The following is a 17262-nucleotide window of genomic DNA, read 5'->3' on the forward strand; positions in this document are numbered from 1 at the left end:
AGCTGGGTGGACTGCTGACAACAGGACCTTCACTGGGCTACTTCATCTGCTCTTACTAAGGTCCCCTGCAAACCATCTTCAGCAACAACACAACATGCAATGGAATAGGAACAATAATACAATCATAGAAGATAATGAAAATACGTATTGTATTGAATATTTTCCAATGAAGTTTATAAATCAATTTTCCAATACAATGACTATTTCCATTTACCACTGCTAATCAATTACAATTTCAGCAACAGTTTAATCACAAAAAGATTACACAAAAACTCAGTTGAGTCCCTACAGTGCATGCTCAGCGTTCGAGAACCACTCTCTCCCCACTTTCCCTTAGTTGTCTCACCTACTTCTTTTTCCAACACCTGCTCTCCTTTTTCAACTCTTTCCACAACTACTTCTTTCTCTTTTTCCCCCGTTTTGCCACATTTCATATTTTTTGTGGCTGGTTTTGCATTAGAACAGCAGCCTTCTGATTTTGCATTTGAGCAATAGCCTTCTGAATCCTTTCCAACTGTTAAAATTCCTCCCTTTTATACTCTCTTTTTTCTGCAGGAAATGTATATATGAATCCTAACATTATCATACCAGAATTTAATGGATTCTTCATGTATGTATCCTGTAAAACTCATACATCTGTAATTCATAAAAAGAACAGTTAACAAGAAGACAAAGGTATTTTCGATAGCATTAGATTTCTTTAGGCGATAAATAAACACAAAACGGCCGCACAAGGATGTCAATGATATTTGTAGCATAACTGTGTATCACATATGGATTAAATGGCAGAGAAATGTTACCTTGAAGAATTAAAAAGGAAATGTTCCCTTCTGTTGCCCATCTCATAACATTTCACTTTTAATGCATCTGCGCAGTCCTTCAAATATCAAACGTTCCTCGTGCCAAATTATACTACAACACAAAAAGAAATATCTTCCAAAACCAATACAGTTGCCAACCCACACCATCTCCAACATCTTTAATATGGTACCAGATGCAGACAACACCAATGAAAAAGTTTCCTTGCAACTGAAAAATACAAGAATAAGTGTTCCACTGTTTCAACATCTCACATGCACACAACACTGGTTAGCATAAAACCCTCCATCAAAAACTCTGCCTAGAAAGAAGAACCACCAAACACGTGCAGTCGTCCATCTAAAAATCCCACATTCAATAGTGCACAAGTAAACAGAGTACTGATCCCAGGGGCTTCACTACCTCTACACCCTTCAGAACCTTAGGTTAGGACTTCACCTGGTACTTCTAGGCTTAAATTCACCAGAATACCATAAATCTTATTAAGCTAAAGAATAAACCTTCTGATTCCCAATCCCAAAGAGTACACAAAAATTTAGGATTAGGATTTCAGAGCAGAACCTATTGAACAAGCAAATCCGACATACTTATTAACTTCTATAACACCATAAAAACAAGACTGAAACTTTTTACACAACCTCTCTACATGAGATAAAGCCAAAAGGAGTTCTAGTGCCTTTCCTGATGACTATGGCAAAATATCGCACCCAAACTCGGTGCTTTTCCACCCACATTCACATAATGAACTCAACACAATTGCTGTAAGCCTGAAACACACACCCTTCCATAGCCTCCATTGAATCTTCTTTTAAATGTCTTCTCGGCTAAAGAAAGCGAGCTAGATTGATCTTCATAGGTATAAACTGAGAACAGCTCTCTGCAAGAAAATGTGGCAGACCTAAGCCTCAAAAATGACTTCAACAGTATGATAACTCACCAGTTCATTTTCATACTAAAAAAGGCGATCTATACAACTTTCAAGAATCTAACCATGAAGAATAAAGTCACTATTCCATAGTGATAACAGAGGCACCATTCACATCATTCTTGAACGTACTCATATAAATGGTTTAAGTATAAAATCAACACCATGAAAACAAGATCTGTATGGATTAGGATTTTATATTCCTAAAAAAACAAGGAAAAACATATACAACTCAAGTGCAAAGAAGGAAAATACTGTATCTAATAGCACTAGAAATATTTCAATCCAGTAAGTCACCACAAGAATACCGCATATCACATGGGAAATAAAAAAATAATCTGAAAAAATGAGAAAACCTTCAAATGCGACCTCTAACCTTTTAAACTTCCAAAGAAAATTCTAAAAACAAAGACAGATTAAATATCAAGGAAGAAAGCATTTTGAACATTTACCAAAATGAGAAAGAGAAATTCTCAAGATAGACCAAAGTTATAAAAAAGGGTGAGTCAATGAATGAAAGCAAAACTATCTAACAGATGAAGCTAAAATTGCCTGGTCAGACTTACTAAAAAGGCCATCAACTGCTAGTAAACTGAACTTCTCATGACAACAAAGACTTCAAAACTAGAGCTCCACAATGATCATAACAATAAAAAGAAATTAAAGGAAGAAGGAATGGTATATTATTCATTTTGATTGCAAGAGATACACATAACCAAGCCTGTTAAATACTTTTAATTAGCCAACTCAGCTTCCTGGTTTCTGTTCTACAAGTGTAAATATTGTATAAATTTTACAATATTATTAAGAAAGCAACAGCTATTAAAACTCTTGCTGCCTTACAAGGCATATTTCCGTCTATAGAACCCAATTTTAGTCAAATATAGTCTAGATTTATTTGCTTCTATTAATAACTTAAATGCAAATAAAGACAAACTCTTAAATGCCGTCATCAACTTAATGAAAGTCTTGATGCATAAAATTAAATGTTTAATAAGAATTAAATAAGTGATATGCAGCCAGGTAAAGACTTGGATTTAAATTTGGCACAATCTACTAGAATCATGGAACAACCAATCTAAATTAGAATTCCCACCAGACCAAAATGAAAGAAAAACAGATTATTGTGAAATGAAATAACTATTGAGTTGGCTAAATTTTACAGCAAAAATTCCTTAGGCAGCGTCAACCTCTCTAGGTAAAGAAGGGTTTGCTATCACTTCTACTTTCAGCTTGTCCATAACTGCCAAATCTTCCTTATAAAGATAAATATTTGTTGCTGCATGCAAATAATTTGAACCTCACATAAATCTTCACTTTCAGAATTCCATATTCCCAACTTATCAGTTTTCTACAATATTTAAGGCTCAAGGCACAAGTTCAAGAAATACCACAACCGAAGAACTAAATGATTTGATTTATTGAATACAAAGAACCAGACCCAAGGAAATTCCAATTGATTATTTGACAATCTTTCCATTCACCATTTACAAAATTATGTCTTTTGATCTATCCTCACATCTTCCGTTGACAAGAGCACCTTTAGACAGCAATAAAATGTAATCTTGATAGCATAGCAGCAAATTCAACAGAACAAGTGGCTAAAGGATTTCAAAAAGTAGTTTGCCTCTTTGATTGTTATTCATGACACTATGAGATTACAACCTTAAGTCTTAATAGATTTTCTAGATTGATTAAAACTCATCATTGATGCACTGCAGTCTGTGGGCATGCAATCGTAGGTCTAGTAAGACTAGCTGACTAAATTTAATACAAGAGTCCTACAAATTAAAGATTAAGCAATAAGCTATAAGATTACAACTATGTATATCATACAATCTATAAATATTTTAAGCAAATCGAATATCCCTTAATTTTAATCATTCCCAAATGACAAATTTGTTTTAGGTGGAACATTTTGGAGGCTTAGGACTGTTCTTTGCTTGGTGAAGATTACATATCCATTATTTGGAAAAAAAAAAAAATCAAGGCCATTCGGTTCAGAGTTACACCTTGTGGTATCTTCTGTTCATCCAACCTTGCCCATTATCAACCCTAGATAAAAGTTTGAAAGAAAAACACAGAATTCCTAGTGTCAACTGTCAACAGACACAGCATTCACTAACATAAGAAGATCTATTTCATATTATTGTCTACAGATTCAAGTTTCCTGCACTTTTTGCTTTCGCATTGTATATGTTTTTGAAAAGAGATCAATTCGCATTTGGTGCAGCTATGGCTGTATTGATTGATAATTTATACCCAACCAAACAGAGGGTTTTTATTTTATACTTTGGTTCACCAGTATAGCTTCTTAACAGCCTCACCTTTACTAATAAAATGCTTCCATTACCAATAGAAACCAAAATTTAACATAAATTTTTTCTATGAAGGCAATCTGAGAAACTACGAAATGAAACAGAAAACTTGTTTTACTTGTAAATAGGCAGTTTTCATAAATAAAGGGAAAAGGATAATTTAAGTTTACACAGAAAGACTGGCTTCAGTCTCACGCCAAGAATAGCTTCACTAGCATCCATGGAGAGCACAAGATTCACAATAGTCTTGAAAGGACAATAATCCTTGTTTTGGAACATCATTTTGAACTCTGGAAAAGAGCACAAAATTTCAGAATAATTAATTTTTTACATTGGCAAATGAAAATACAAAAGTAAACTACTGCATATAACATCACAAGTCTATAAAAATTCATGTATTTATGATTAAATGAAGAGTATTTACCCCTCTTGTTCTCAGCATGTATTGCCCATAACTCTCTGGATTTTCTGTTGGATGAAAATAAATCACTAAAATTTTAGATAAACAATTTCGGGTAGTAAGAAATATACACATAATGCAGAATATAATGAAAGACAAATGAAAACATTTCAAGAACTTGAAACATAGTTAATGACTTTGGAAGGAAATAGGTCAACTAAGTACTTCATAGAGCTACCAGTCATCTGTTACTTTATATGCTACCAAATGGTAGCATGACAAATTACAAATATCCGACACCATGATCATATTTCTCTCGTTTATAATCAAAGGCAACAATGGAAAGCATTAAAATAAATAGTTCCCCTTAAATGTCTTGAGCCATGTACTAAGAGGGAATTGGAAGTCCATATCCTTATTAAACTCTTTTTTGGTAAATCCAACATCACATCCTAACTTTCTCTGAAGTTAACCAAAATACTCTAAATTTGGGCCCTTCTGGCTCTAAAGGACCCAGGAATATCGTTACTCAGATATTTATCGGTTACAACATCCCAAGTATTTGGCCCCAAGGGGAATGAAACCTGACTCTAAGTGAAACCAAACGTCTTAACCACTACATCCTAGCCTTGAATTTATGGGCTAAGACAATTTATGCAGAATATCAAAGCATCATCCCATCAGCCCAAGGATATTCCATCTTAATGTGGAGGTCACATCAGGCTGATGCTTTCGGATATTGAAACCAATAAAGAAAAATTTTCCTTTTTTAACCACCCACAAATACCAAGACACATGGCAGGACCCTTTCAGTCCAATTATGTCCAACAAATTAACCATGGATAATTATTCTACGAGTCAATGGTCAAGCAATCTCAAATCTTCAACTTGCATAGTTTGGGTCCTCCAAGAAAAAGCACTGTGTGTGTGTGTCTCTGTGGGTATAAGGTTATGTTTACTTTAACCCTGGGTATTTGTCATTCAGCTACAATGCCACTGAATCAACTTTGACCTGTTATATTCAAAGGCTGATAAAAAGATTTGGTTGTTTCAGAATGCCATACCTCTTGATCTGATGTACTTGCTTGAGCTTTTTTCAATCCGATGACCAACTGTCCTTCTGGATCTATTCGATAAAATGTAACTGAAAAGTCACACAACTCTTAGTTTCTATAAAACACGAATCATATGCTCATGGGTAGGAATGATCTCATAAACAAACTGGAATACACACTTCAAAAACTTTCAAAACATTTCCCAGACACAAGAAAGTATTAGATGAGTTAAAGATGGAACTTGAATGACATTTGTATCATATATAAAATGACTCAACTATGTAATTCTGTGTGAAGCACCAGGATATTGATGCCCATAGACAAAAAACTCAACATCTGTACAGCTGTACTAATCATTATTTGGAAGCTAAAAGAATAGGATGAAAAGACAATAGCAGTATAATTGAAATGCAAATTCAAATATGAATAAACTAGTTGACAGGCATAATTTGTCAAAAGAAAATAACAAGCTAACCATAAATGCACATGGAATGCGATTAAGTACCTTTGTCACCTGGTCGGCATTGATTCTCAGCCACGTAATCTCTAGTTCCTTCTAGAACATACATTGTGCTGTTCCTATTGGACCAAAACCGGTAGCTAAAATTCCAATATTTTCCGCTTGTATCTTGGATTTTAATGGGAATTCCTTTGGGCTCAGAGATTTTTGGAAGATAATCCTGTCCCATCATCAATAACTATTAGCAGAAACCTTTAAACGCCAAGACTCCAGTACAGCGAATATTAAAAAAAACATTAAGCTTAATTTTTCCATTACATAATAATATGATAGCAAAAGTAAGCTTTAAACCTTAAATAAGTTTTAATTAATTTATCTCATTTGTAAAAATTATTTGAAAGATATTCATGGAAAAAATTTTAAGTGGCACAAAATGATAATAAATGTTGCAAAAAACAATGGAAGCATAGAAATTGTTTCACCCAAAAATTCAGTAACAAGACTCAAGCCATATCAAGGGTACATCATCTTCGTGGTAAATATATAAAAGTAAAAAAAAAAAAAAAAAAAACAGAGCACAAGATAATCTGCCTATCTCAAAACTTAAGATATCACCCTTTACATTGCACTTGCAAAAACTTTATAACAAAATATAGAAACAGCACAAACTTTCAGAATTGATAACATTAAGAAAACCATTCAGCTTGAAAATTGTCAAAGCTACGGTCTTAAACTGCAGAAAGTGAAAAAACTCACCCATGCACATTTTTTAGGTATTACCAGACGCGAATTCTTGGGATCTGCATCACTGGTAGTCAATTCCTTTTCAAACAAAGGAATGACAACAGACTTTGAGCTGAGATGTTGTCAAGGATCATGTTCATAGGAAGACAAGAATGAGAAGTATATGACACAGATTTTGAAATTAATTCAAAAGAACAAACTAATTAGTACATTTATCATACTGCTTATACAATCGTGACTATCAAATTCCTAGTTAATTTTTTCATCTAAAAAAGTACATAGTGGATACTCTCTTTGGATATGCTGCAGATCTTCATCACTTACCTCAGGCAAGTAATGACGATATGAATGGATTTTCCTAGGACCATCACCTTGACACTTCTTATTAACAGTAGAACTGTCAGGTATATCATCAGGTGAATTAGGGTACAATTGTTCTCTACTTTCACATGAAGGAGCATCTTTTTGTGATGGTGTTCCAGTGGTGATCCCTACAACAGGCATGACTGGCTAGGTTCAGTAATCACTATTTGTATTCTAGTCAAAAACTAACATATGCTAGAATAGAGAGAGAAAGGAATCTAAATGTTGCTGTGCATTACATTTTTGGTCTATGAGCGATAAAAGAAGAAAATTTCACATTATGCAAAATATGAAGCAAAAATTTTTCAGGAGAAATTAGGTACAAGTTCATCAAAGAAAAGAAATCAATTAGCTACAACAATAAACTCATTTATCAGTTACTTTCCAAGTTCATAATATATTGACAATCACCAGTGGTCACTTTGCCCAAGTCAACATATAGTTTAATTTCTGGTAGGTCCCGCAGAGTCCTGGGACGAGTATTCTTGAATTCAAATCTGCTTCTGTGTGCTCCCTGTGATACAACATTTGGACTTAGTATGGCACCATTTTATATTTGTGAACTAAAATAAACAGTTTTAAAGTAACACATTCCCGAGTAACCAACAAATTTCGATTGAAATTGAATTTGGTAATCACTTAATTAATTAGAAGCATTGTGACCTTTCTCAATACTGAAATATCAAATTTATAATCTAATCATTATGAATAGCAAATTTCCTCCTTTAAAAGGATCAGCCGACATTTATGCTGTTCTTGTCAGGGTTACAGGAAAATTATGTGCTTTTGCAGTCTATCAAATTACTTATCATGACTTTCTCCAAATAAATATTTGTAATACACTGAAGAAAACAACAAAAAAAATGACAAAAGAGATTCTCAAAACTACCAGATATATGCATTACTAATAGCTAATAAAAGAGATGCAATACATTTCTAACAACCCACAGAAAAATATGAAAGTTAAAGTGAAAAAAAAAAAAATCAGAAAAGCAACTCATGAACAGGTAATTGCAGAAGGTATCCAATAATCTCAAACAAAAGATGGTCAACAATGAAAATAATTATAAATATTAGGTTTATTAAGTGAAATATAATGTATATATGTGAAAGAGTGTCTGAAGAAAATGCTAGAAAGCGTTGCCAACTAGTGAATTGATGATAATGAGTGGAATTAGATCCTTAAAAATAACAATAATTTAAAAGATAAGGGACAAATAGCTGATTCATACCTTAAGGATTTCATTTGCTATGCATTCAGTACATCTTACACCTCCAGAATCCCATTCAATATGTGTATGGGTTGACATGATACATCCACAGTGAACAATCTGCACAGATAACTATAAGTATGCTTGAACAATTTAGCTTAGTTCATACTAGTAACCAAAGTGATGTCATATCCAGAAATTACCACATAACCACCTGTATAGGTAGAAAAGAATGTAGGTGGGAAAACAACTTATCAGGTAAAAGGAATGTGCAGAAGTTTTCAGCTCACCTTCTTACAAGTAACACAATCTCTCCAACCACTGACATCCAGGTGAAAAATATTGCAGAATGTTCCTTCCTCATAAGCAGAACTAGATTTGAAAACTATTAGGTCAGTTATTTGTAACAGCTAGGAATAAAAAGTCAGGTTAAGTATTTTTAAGATGCTTTTAAATACACAGGTTTACTACATCAATCGAGAATGGAAAAAAATGAATCAATATAATCTTAGTAAAATTTAGGAGCCATAAATACTCTAAGCATATTGAAGTTGCAACTTTGCCAAAATTCCAATCAGATAATAGTCATCATTAGCCAATAATAATGCATAAAAGAGAATTTTTCATTACTAGGAAAATAATATTAGGAAACTAATTAATAAGCCTATATAGTACTGGTATATTGAATTCTCTATTCTAACACAACTATATGGCATCGGTATATCCACTTCAATAATATTATTTATCCATAGATAAAATGTGCATATATTCTCCAAAGTTGCGAAAAAAGATAGAAATCAAGAAAAAAGATTTCAAATCAGAAAATGTACATAGGGGAAAAAGGCCAAAAATGATGAGTTGGATACAAGTTATATAAAACGACGTCGTTTTAATATGTGAATCCAAACTAACATTATCTCACCTAAGCAAGCAACGTTGTTTTAGTCTATGATGCCAAAATAACATTATCTCACCTAAGCCATAGAAGGCACAATAGTATGTGGCTTAACTCACGCGAATCACTTCTTTTAAGGTGAAAAGATCCAAACTGAAGCTCCTAAGGAATATATTCCTCAATGTCAATCTTAGGTTGTTTTCAAATTGCATTCGTCAAGACACCACTAAACCCAAAAACTCAGGCTGAAAAAAGTATGTTGATAATGATATTTAAACTCAAGCATGCCCCATAATGTGAATTATCAAATTTAATTACGTTTGTGTCATATGGATTACGCTTAGAAAGTCACATGGATAAGTAATTCCTTCTTTATCTATATATTCGCCCTTACATGGATAAGTAATTCCTTCTTTATCTATATATTCGCCCTTTCTCATTGTAAGGGAAATTGCTTCATAGCTTAAAATGTTTACCAAAACTGAGAAACTCTATGTCCATAGTGTGAGACAAACAACCCAACAAAGATACAATTTCTGAGTCATTTCATTGTCTACTCCATATTCCTAGTGTGAGACAAACAGCCCAAGAAGCATATCTAGCAACCACAGATCCACAGCGGGTGGTTAACATTGAAGAGAAAACTAAAACACTTAACGATACGAAATTATATGCTTAAAACCCACCGCTTAATTACTTTCCTCTGTCAGATAATGTTACGTAAAATGGTTCCTAAAAACTAGCTCACAAAATTGTGCATTTACAAAATTGAAGAACGTGTTCAATTACTTAAAAAGAAAAACCTTCAAAAATAATGACAATAACAGTGCACGCTGCTAGCATTTAAAATGAAAGAGAAAGGGAATAAAAGCCTATGAACTATGAAAAGAGAGATAAAAGTGTTACACTAGGGAAAAAGATAGCAAATATGCGAGGTCCAAACGAGGAGAGAACAAAAAGACGGGTAAAACTAGAGATGGTATAGCCCTTTGCAGCATGTTTTAAAAATTATGCAGCTGTATTCTCCAAAGACACAAAAAAAAGCTCTTGCACATTTTCAAAAATGGCACTAATTTAGTGGAGTTGTATCCTATATTTTCAGGGACAATATTTCACACACAACTAGCCAACACGCACATGCATATTTGGTGTTGCAATGTAAAAAATTGTCTTCCCAAAACATTAAATGAGACCAACAAAAAAGAAATTTGAAATAAAATTGAACACAAATTTTTTTACATAGTACAATTTCATAATGGAATTAATTTTTCACTGTGCAAGATAGGCACTCCATCTTGAACTCCTACTTAGCAGGTATGGTGCATCATTTAAAGATTTCAGTATTCTTCAAACAATGGATTCCAAATGAGTAAAATTAAAATTTGATATTAGTACTACAGAGAAATAATTCCACATTATCCTCCAAGAATCAAAATCTCCCAGGTTAAGGCTAATTTCAATTTTGTTTATGTTTTCAATTCATTTAAGTTTCTCAGTGTGGTTGTTTGGCATACAATAAAACATGACGTCTTTTCAAAAAAATTTCTTCGTCTTCAGGAAAGAAGATTTCTATCATAAACTTCTTTCCAAAGAATAATCTATTGCATTGATAGTTCTTGAAATTGCAAATTACAAAACAAAAAAAACAAGGGAAAAAATTAAACAGAGATATAGATTGTCGAAAGAGGAATAAAAGCAACGACAATAATAATGTAGCTATATATGCCATAGAGGAGAGCAAAGAAAATTAAATTTTACTCCCTTCAATTGCCTTTTGTATCTTTTTTCTTTATAAAATCTTCCAGGATCTCTAAATCTTTGTGTTTCCACAATGACAACAAGCAAAGATTAGCCGAAAGGCCTTCAATAGTGGCAGTAGAGGCCTTCTCTCCCCTTCATTCTTGATCTTCGTCTTCAACGCAATTAAAAAGGATAGCATTAACTCCTTTTAGGTGTTATTAAAGATAGAGTAGTGATCATGAACTAGAATAGTGAAGTTGAACAAATAAGTTTCCAAAACTATAGCTCTAAACTCCTTATTGATGTTAACCTTTAAACCGAACCTAACAAACCTTTTAAAAATTCATGTTTGTTTTATAATTTTTTAAAACAAAAACCAAACTATCATATTGGCATATATATAGCAACAGTTAATGAAAATTAACTGTTATTGACTAACGGCATATGTCTCAATTTTATTGTTGAAGCATGACGATGTCAAGAACACTCCCATATTTTAATTATTACTGTTAGATTAGGTTTGAACTTAATTTTGATTTAGTTTGACATTTGTTAAGTTTTTGTTACCCCTTGGCTAAAATTCTAGAAATTCTCTCAAAAATAGAACAACAAATACTTTTAATTTCTATGGATGATTGATATATGGTAAGAAAATTTTACATTAAGTAGAATAATAGAAATGTCACCATCTCTAAACTAATGATTCACTCCACAAAAGGAACAAAAGAGCATATATCTTAAAGACCTTAGACGCTCTAGTACTAGAATTTTGACTATTGAAGGAAAAAGCTACATTTCCAAAATCTAAACTAGTCACAAGAAGATTAAAATATAATCAAGTACAAAAAAAGCAGATGATGGGAGTACAAAATTGCACTACTTAGAAAAATTCTTTGGTAACCTTTCTCTTGTTCCACTGATTATTCTCACCTGAGATAGAGACATAGAGTCCAATTCCACTGTAATTTTACTTAACTTGTATATCTAACACCACTCCCTGAGTCTACCAATGACCCAAATGGAAATAAATGGTTTAACTTATCTCTTCTCCTCAGTAAAACACAAAGAACAACCAGCTGCTCCCGTTTGAAAACCAATGATTTTAAGAACTCCTTATAATGAAATTTAAATGAAAAATTGAATTTTTTAAAATTAAGATTAGCGTACGCGTTTGATGGCATATTTGAAAATTGAAACGTGGCTCTCCCAAACGGAAAAATAAATGACTTGTATCAAAAGAGTTGTAAACATAAAAAAAAAAGGGAAGAGCTAGGAATGTTTTTCAAATGATTACCAAAAACACAAGAACCATCTTTAATCTTTCAGCCCCGCTGATCTAAATTACATGCACTTTTAAAAAAATAAACTTTTTGTTTTATAAATCTCTCTCTACAGTCTCTTCAGTCTAATAATAGACAAACTCTCATACTTTGAAAATTGAAATGAAACTCTATTAAAATATTAAAAATCATCATGAACCCACTTTCAAATTCATCAACACCTCCCAAAAAAAGATTTCACAATATATCAAAAGCATGCCCTGAATGCCTATTTTCTGCCTCAATTATCCAAGCACAACCCCAAAGGAAAGTTGATTACTACTCTTCTAAGTCAAAACAAAAAATTAAAAAAATGGCTATAACAATGAAAGATGCATGTTAAACCATCACCATCCCTATAAGTAGCAACATTACATTAAACAACAGAGATGAAACATGCATCAAAAGTTGTATTAAAAGAAGATGCAAAAGAGCATACGCGCAACGGATACAAAGCAAAGCAGAGCCGCCATTCTGGAGGGGCCAGCCAGGCCTGAGGATGGTGCAGACAGTCTTGCAGTAAAAGCAGGTCCTGCTCATGGATGCTGATGAAGAAGAAGCCATTGAAAGAAGCTTGGAGAACTCTGAAGTGTTTTGCTTTTACTGAATACTAAGAAGAATTAGAGTGATAATGACAGTGATGTAGTGACAACACTAGACAAATAAGACAAGTTTAAGAGATAGAAACAAGCTGCTTCAACGGTTTTGTATGATGTTATTGCCAGAGTTTAGTCAAGAGATCCGAGACAAAATATGGTGTGCTCGATCACATCTATAGAAGATCCTTTCATGAAAAATAAATAATAAATTAATTATTTTAAAATAATAATAAAATAGTATTGGTTTTAGATGGAAATAAAACTTTCAAATTAAGGTAATTAAATTACAACCAAGCAGAGAAATATAATGAGTGAGTTATGTATTTACAATTTGTCTCTTTCTTTCAAAATTTTAGACAAATGCATGCATGCATGCCGCCTGTGAAGTTCATACAGAAAAGCCAGAACATAACTGAAAGACCATAACAAATATGCTTTTCCATTTTAAGTATTTTGCATTAAATATCATTATGAGTTACTAGATTAGGCTTCAATTAATTCTTCAGGGGGGCAAACATTGTCTTATTGTATTCAATGCTTCGGGTTTGTTAACCTTACCAAATTTTATGAACATTGAGAAGAGAACATAAGTCTAGGACTCTCGGTGACTCTTCTATTTAAAATATGGTAATTGAGGGATGTTGGTCTATTTCTTTATTCTAAATAAATGAATATATCTTTATAAAATTATTTTTAATATAAGTAAAAAGGGAATATTAAAAAGACAATATTGAATTTTGTAAAGGACCATTACTGTGATACCCCAAACTGATTTTCAAATTTTTAGTAACCCAATTTTTGTTGAAAAACAATTAAAAATTCCTCAAATAGAAAAACATTTGGTATGAATATTAATATATATATATATATATATATATATATATATATATATATATATATATATATATATATATATATATTAAATCCCATTAAAAAGTGGATATTTTAATGAGGTTTGGAAATATTAAATAACAATAAAATTCAAATCCTACAAGCAACAAAAATAATTGCTCTTCTTTAAGTACTTCATCTGTTCAATCAACAGTGCAACAAAACATTATTAAGAGAGAGGAATGTTCATCTCATTGGTCTTGTTGATGAATTAAACAGAGAGAAGGAACATCTGATCGAAAAAGACAAATAAGATTAAGCTTTCTCTTACCCAAAAGTTTTCTGAGTTTGACATGGTATATGGGCAATGTGTTCAAAATTCCTCGAAAGTAACAGACTTTTAGTTGGAATTTGTAGAGCCCACAGCCCAGAATTCAACCCAGAAGCCCACTTCCTGGATCAAGTTTAGCTTCATTCTGGAGGGCTGACCAAAACACAAAGGCTTGATATAAGGCCAACTTACACAAGTTTGTTCTCCACTTGTTAAAAACAGACCAAAATTTAGATTAACTACAGCAATATAAAGGTAAAAGAATAGATTAATATTCTGCAGCATCAATCACTGAGAGCCAAGGGAATCAAGCTTAGAACAACATAAATTTTGATTTCTGTTCACTGTGATGTCTCCTACTACAAAATTGTGAATTGGAAAATGCTCATGCTATACATAGAAATCTTTTAGGATATTGACTGAATCGAAATGAAAATTCCATTAGTTGGATACTTAAACAATCAACTAATTATACAACCCTACAACTCGACTAATAAAAAAAAAAATACTCTGGCATTGTAATCACCCTCAAAGCCCCTTTCACAGAGATGATCTTGATAAACCAGAATCAATCGTATAGTAATTTAGCTGATTGAGTTTTCAATGATTTGCTTTCTTTCTTCAAACTCTTCTCCACATACTTTTCATTTTTTGATATAGCTTTTTCTATAGCTTTCTTCTTTCGCACATTCTTTGACCTCTTCATTGGTCTTCCCTTCTTGATCCTTCTGCTTCCACAAAGGTTCAGAATTAGTCATCATCTTCTCTCATTGGACAAATGAGATAGATACAATTTTACAAACAGGATTAATCCATAATATGTATCACAAATCCAAAGAAATGACTACTCAAAAACATTGAGAAATGAGTGTCCATAGGGACCCAAATCTCAAGCACATTATCATATTATGCCACTCCTATGGTCAACATTATATAAATTCTATAGTCCTTATCTCTTGTATGTTGAAGAAAAGAGTTAAAGAAGAATTTTACAAACTCCATCAACTATTCCCTCCAAGAGTTGAGATGTGGATTTAAGAAAAATGCAAACGTGTACACTTGAGGACATTCATTTATTTTGCAAAAATTCAAACCAGATTGGAGAACATTCATATATTTTGCAAAATTCAAACCTCGACTCTCTAATAAGAGGGCTATAAGACAAATTTTACAAACTCCTATAAGTCCTTCCCTTTAAGAGTTCAGATATAATTTTGTGAAAGAAAAAATACAAACATCAACCCTAGAAAAAATATGTATAAATATACAGTCATATCTTGCAGACATCATAGAAGATATACGCTACATAGAGTAGGAACGTACAAAACTTTTTTCCCTAATTAAGTTCAAATTGATAGTTTAAAGAAAGATCAGAAACTCCTATTACTCAAAGAATCATGAACCTCAATACATATTAAAGCGCTTAAGGATGTCGTTACTGAACAAAAATTCTGCAGTAAAAACAATTTATCTCACCATTAACAACAACCTCCATCTAATTATTTCAAGTCCTTTAAATGATGAATTAACAACACAGCCAAAATCTATCAGGTGCTTATTTGCGAAGAAAACTAATAACTATTGCTAGTATTAAGAAACAATGCATACAAAATATATATAGTTATTAAAAGTAGAGCAAAATCTTACATATTGAGCATACTAGAAGCTAGCTTTTGACTTCCAGATTCCGATGTGTCCATTGCTGCAATTTATATAAATCGAAACAAATTAAAATGCCACCAAACGAAGACAATCAAAGCAAAGAAAACAACTAATAGAGCTAAAACGTTCATATAAAAAATTGAGAGATATTATAAAATAGGTACCTTCAGCCATATCTGAAACGGTTGGTTCGGTTATGTCCATCGACACGGCTCCATCTCGCTTCTTCTTGTTTCTGTTCTTCGCCATTTTGTGAGGTTTCTTCAGAGAAGAGAAAAAAGATTAAACCCAAAACCCTAAAATGGCAAATGATTAAACATCCTTTGGTATCAAAAATGGGCCGGCAGTTGAGTTCGATTTGGATACCACTCGGCCCAATCATGCACTTCACTAGCAAGTTGGACAAATTTATTAATTCGAACTTACAAAAGATAATTTAAATGACAAATGGATAAAATTTTAAATATAAGAGTAGAGTAGTTTAAATGATAAATAAATAAAATTTCAAATATAAAAATTAGGGTTTAAATTTATTTTGATAATATTTTAAAATTAAATTTTTGAACTCAACATTTTACTATCTTGGTCGGATCAATTCAATTTTAAAAGAATTATTCAACCCAAATAGTTTTACTCATTACCAAAAATAATTTTGAATTTATTAGTTAGAAGCTACATTGTTATGTACAGCAAGCCAGTTTTTTCCTTCAAAAAAGTGAAAATTTTGAATTAGTGGCCCATTGCTGGACACTAGGCTATATTATGCTTGTCACATTCTGACCTAAGATTTAGTTGGTATTGTCTTGTTTAAGAATGTCTTTAGGGGGTAGATTCAAGACAAAGCTTAAACAATATTCAATTTAAATTTAATTCAAATCTAGAATAGTTAGCTCCAAATTGAGATTGACTTATTTAATTAGTAACGAATTTATTGAAAAAATTGTTTAAAAAAATGAGGGTCTTCAAAGATGAAGAATCAAAGAAACCAAAAAAAAGAAAAATATCAAAAATGATGAAAAGTCATCAAATAAAATAAATATATAAATGACTTTTTTGATGGCTTGATTAAATCGAATTGTCTCAACCCCATCTCAAGTTGGGTTACCTTTATCAAACCCAACTCCTCCAAACAGAGTCTAATCCAGCTCAAATCACTTTCAGTGCGACATGTCTTGAATCAGCTGTTTGCACTCATTGAGAACTACTGATCTAGGCCCTACTATAAGGTTGGGTGGGACTGCGACTCAACCCATTTACCAAATTTTTGTGTTTCTATTCGGGTGCTAGTTATACTTATTAGGACTGAATGGAGTGTGCATGATGGAAAGCAATTACACCTACTCCCAGTATTATTATTAATGGACAAAATGAACTACCAAACAGCTTTAGCTTTTCTCTTTCACAATCAATGGCTATATCTTCTCATGGCCCCCAATTAAACGCTCCGTTTGGTACTTAACTCTGTTTTACTGGACCATGACGTATTTAAGGAAATATCATATCTGAATTTTGGGGAGCATGTTCAAGGTGTCCTTCATACCAAAGGTTGTGTTGTGGCAAACCAATTCAAGAAGACAGAATTGCCCCTAT

At 32.5% G+C, this 17262-nt stretch overlaps 1 protein-coding gene across 4 annotated transcripts; it reads right to left on the minus strand.

The window, feature by feature from the left end:
* Nucleotides 1–132: 132 nt before the first annotated feature.
* On the minus strand, nt 133–15995 carry LOC123228641 (B3 domain-containing protein Os07g0563300-like). Of its 4 annotated transcripts, none has more exons than XR_006504743.1 (15): nt 15837–15995; nt 15658–15712; nt 14011–14738; nt 12689–12852; nt 8586–8667; nt 8317–8415; nt 7496–7598; nt 7011–7212; nt 6734–6833; nt 6023–6197; nt 5527–5606; nt 4487–4530; nt 4233–4352; nt 801–1696; nt 133–549 (listed from the first exon to the last, which is right to left on the minus strand). XR_006504743.1 is itself a non-coding variant. In XM_044654098.1 (13 exons), exons 4-12 carry the CDS (start codon nt 12811–12813, stop codon nt 4498–4500), a joined length of 999 nt encoding a protein of 332 aa, XP_044510033.1. In that variant the 5' UTR covers nt 12814–12852; nt 14011–14738; nt 15658–15712; nt 15837–15995; the 3' UTR covers nt 2780–4352; nt 4487–4497. The 4 variants fall into 4 exon arrangements, 1 of the variants encoding a protein (XP_044510033.1); XR_006504741.1 differs by having other exon boundaries at nt 133–636; XM_044654098.1 differs by lacking the exons at nt 133–549; nt 801–1696 and having other exon boundaries at nt 2780–4352.
* Between the last annotated feature and the right edge of the window lie 1267 nt (nt 15996–17262).

This window comes from Mangifera indica, chromosome 1, assembly GCF_011075055.1.
Source record: "Mangifera indica cultivar Alphonso chromosome 1, CATAS_Mindica_2.1, whole genome shotgun sequence".
Classification (NCBI taxonomy): Eukaryota; Viridiplantae; Streptophyta; class Magnoliopsida; order Sapindales; family Anacardiaceae; genus Mangifera; species Mangifera indica.

Bases quoted from the DNA above. Each gene is read 5' to 3' on its own strand.
- LOC123228641 (XM_044654098.1), bottom strand. From the start codon at position 12,813: ATGGCTTCTTCTTCATCAGCATCCATGAGCAGGACCTGCTTTTACTGC. The intron at 8,668-12,688 runs GTATGCTCTTTT...TTTCAAATCTAG, and splicing joins TTGCTTTGTATCCGTTGCGC to TTCTGCTTATGAGGAAGGAA. The intron at 4,531-5,526 runs GTATGGCATTCT...TTCATCCAACAG, and splicing joins CAAGTACATCAGATCAAGAG to AAAATCCAGAGAGTTATGGG.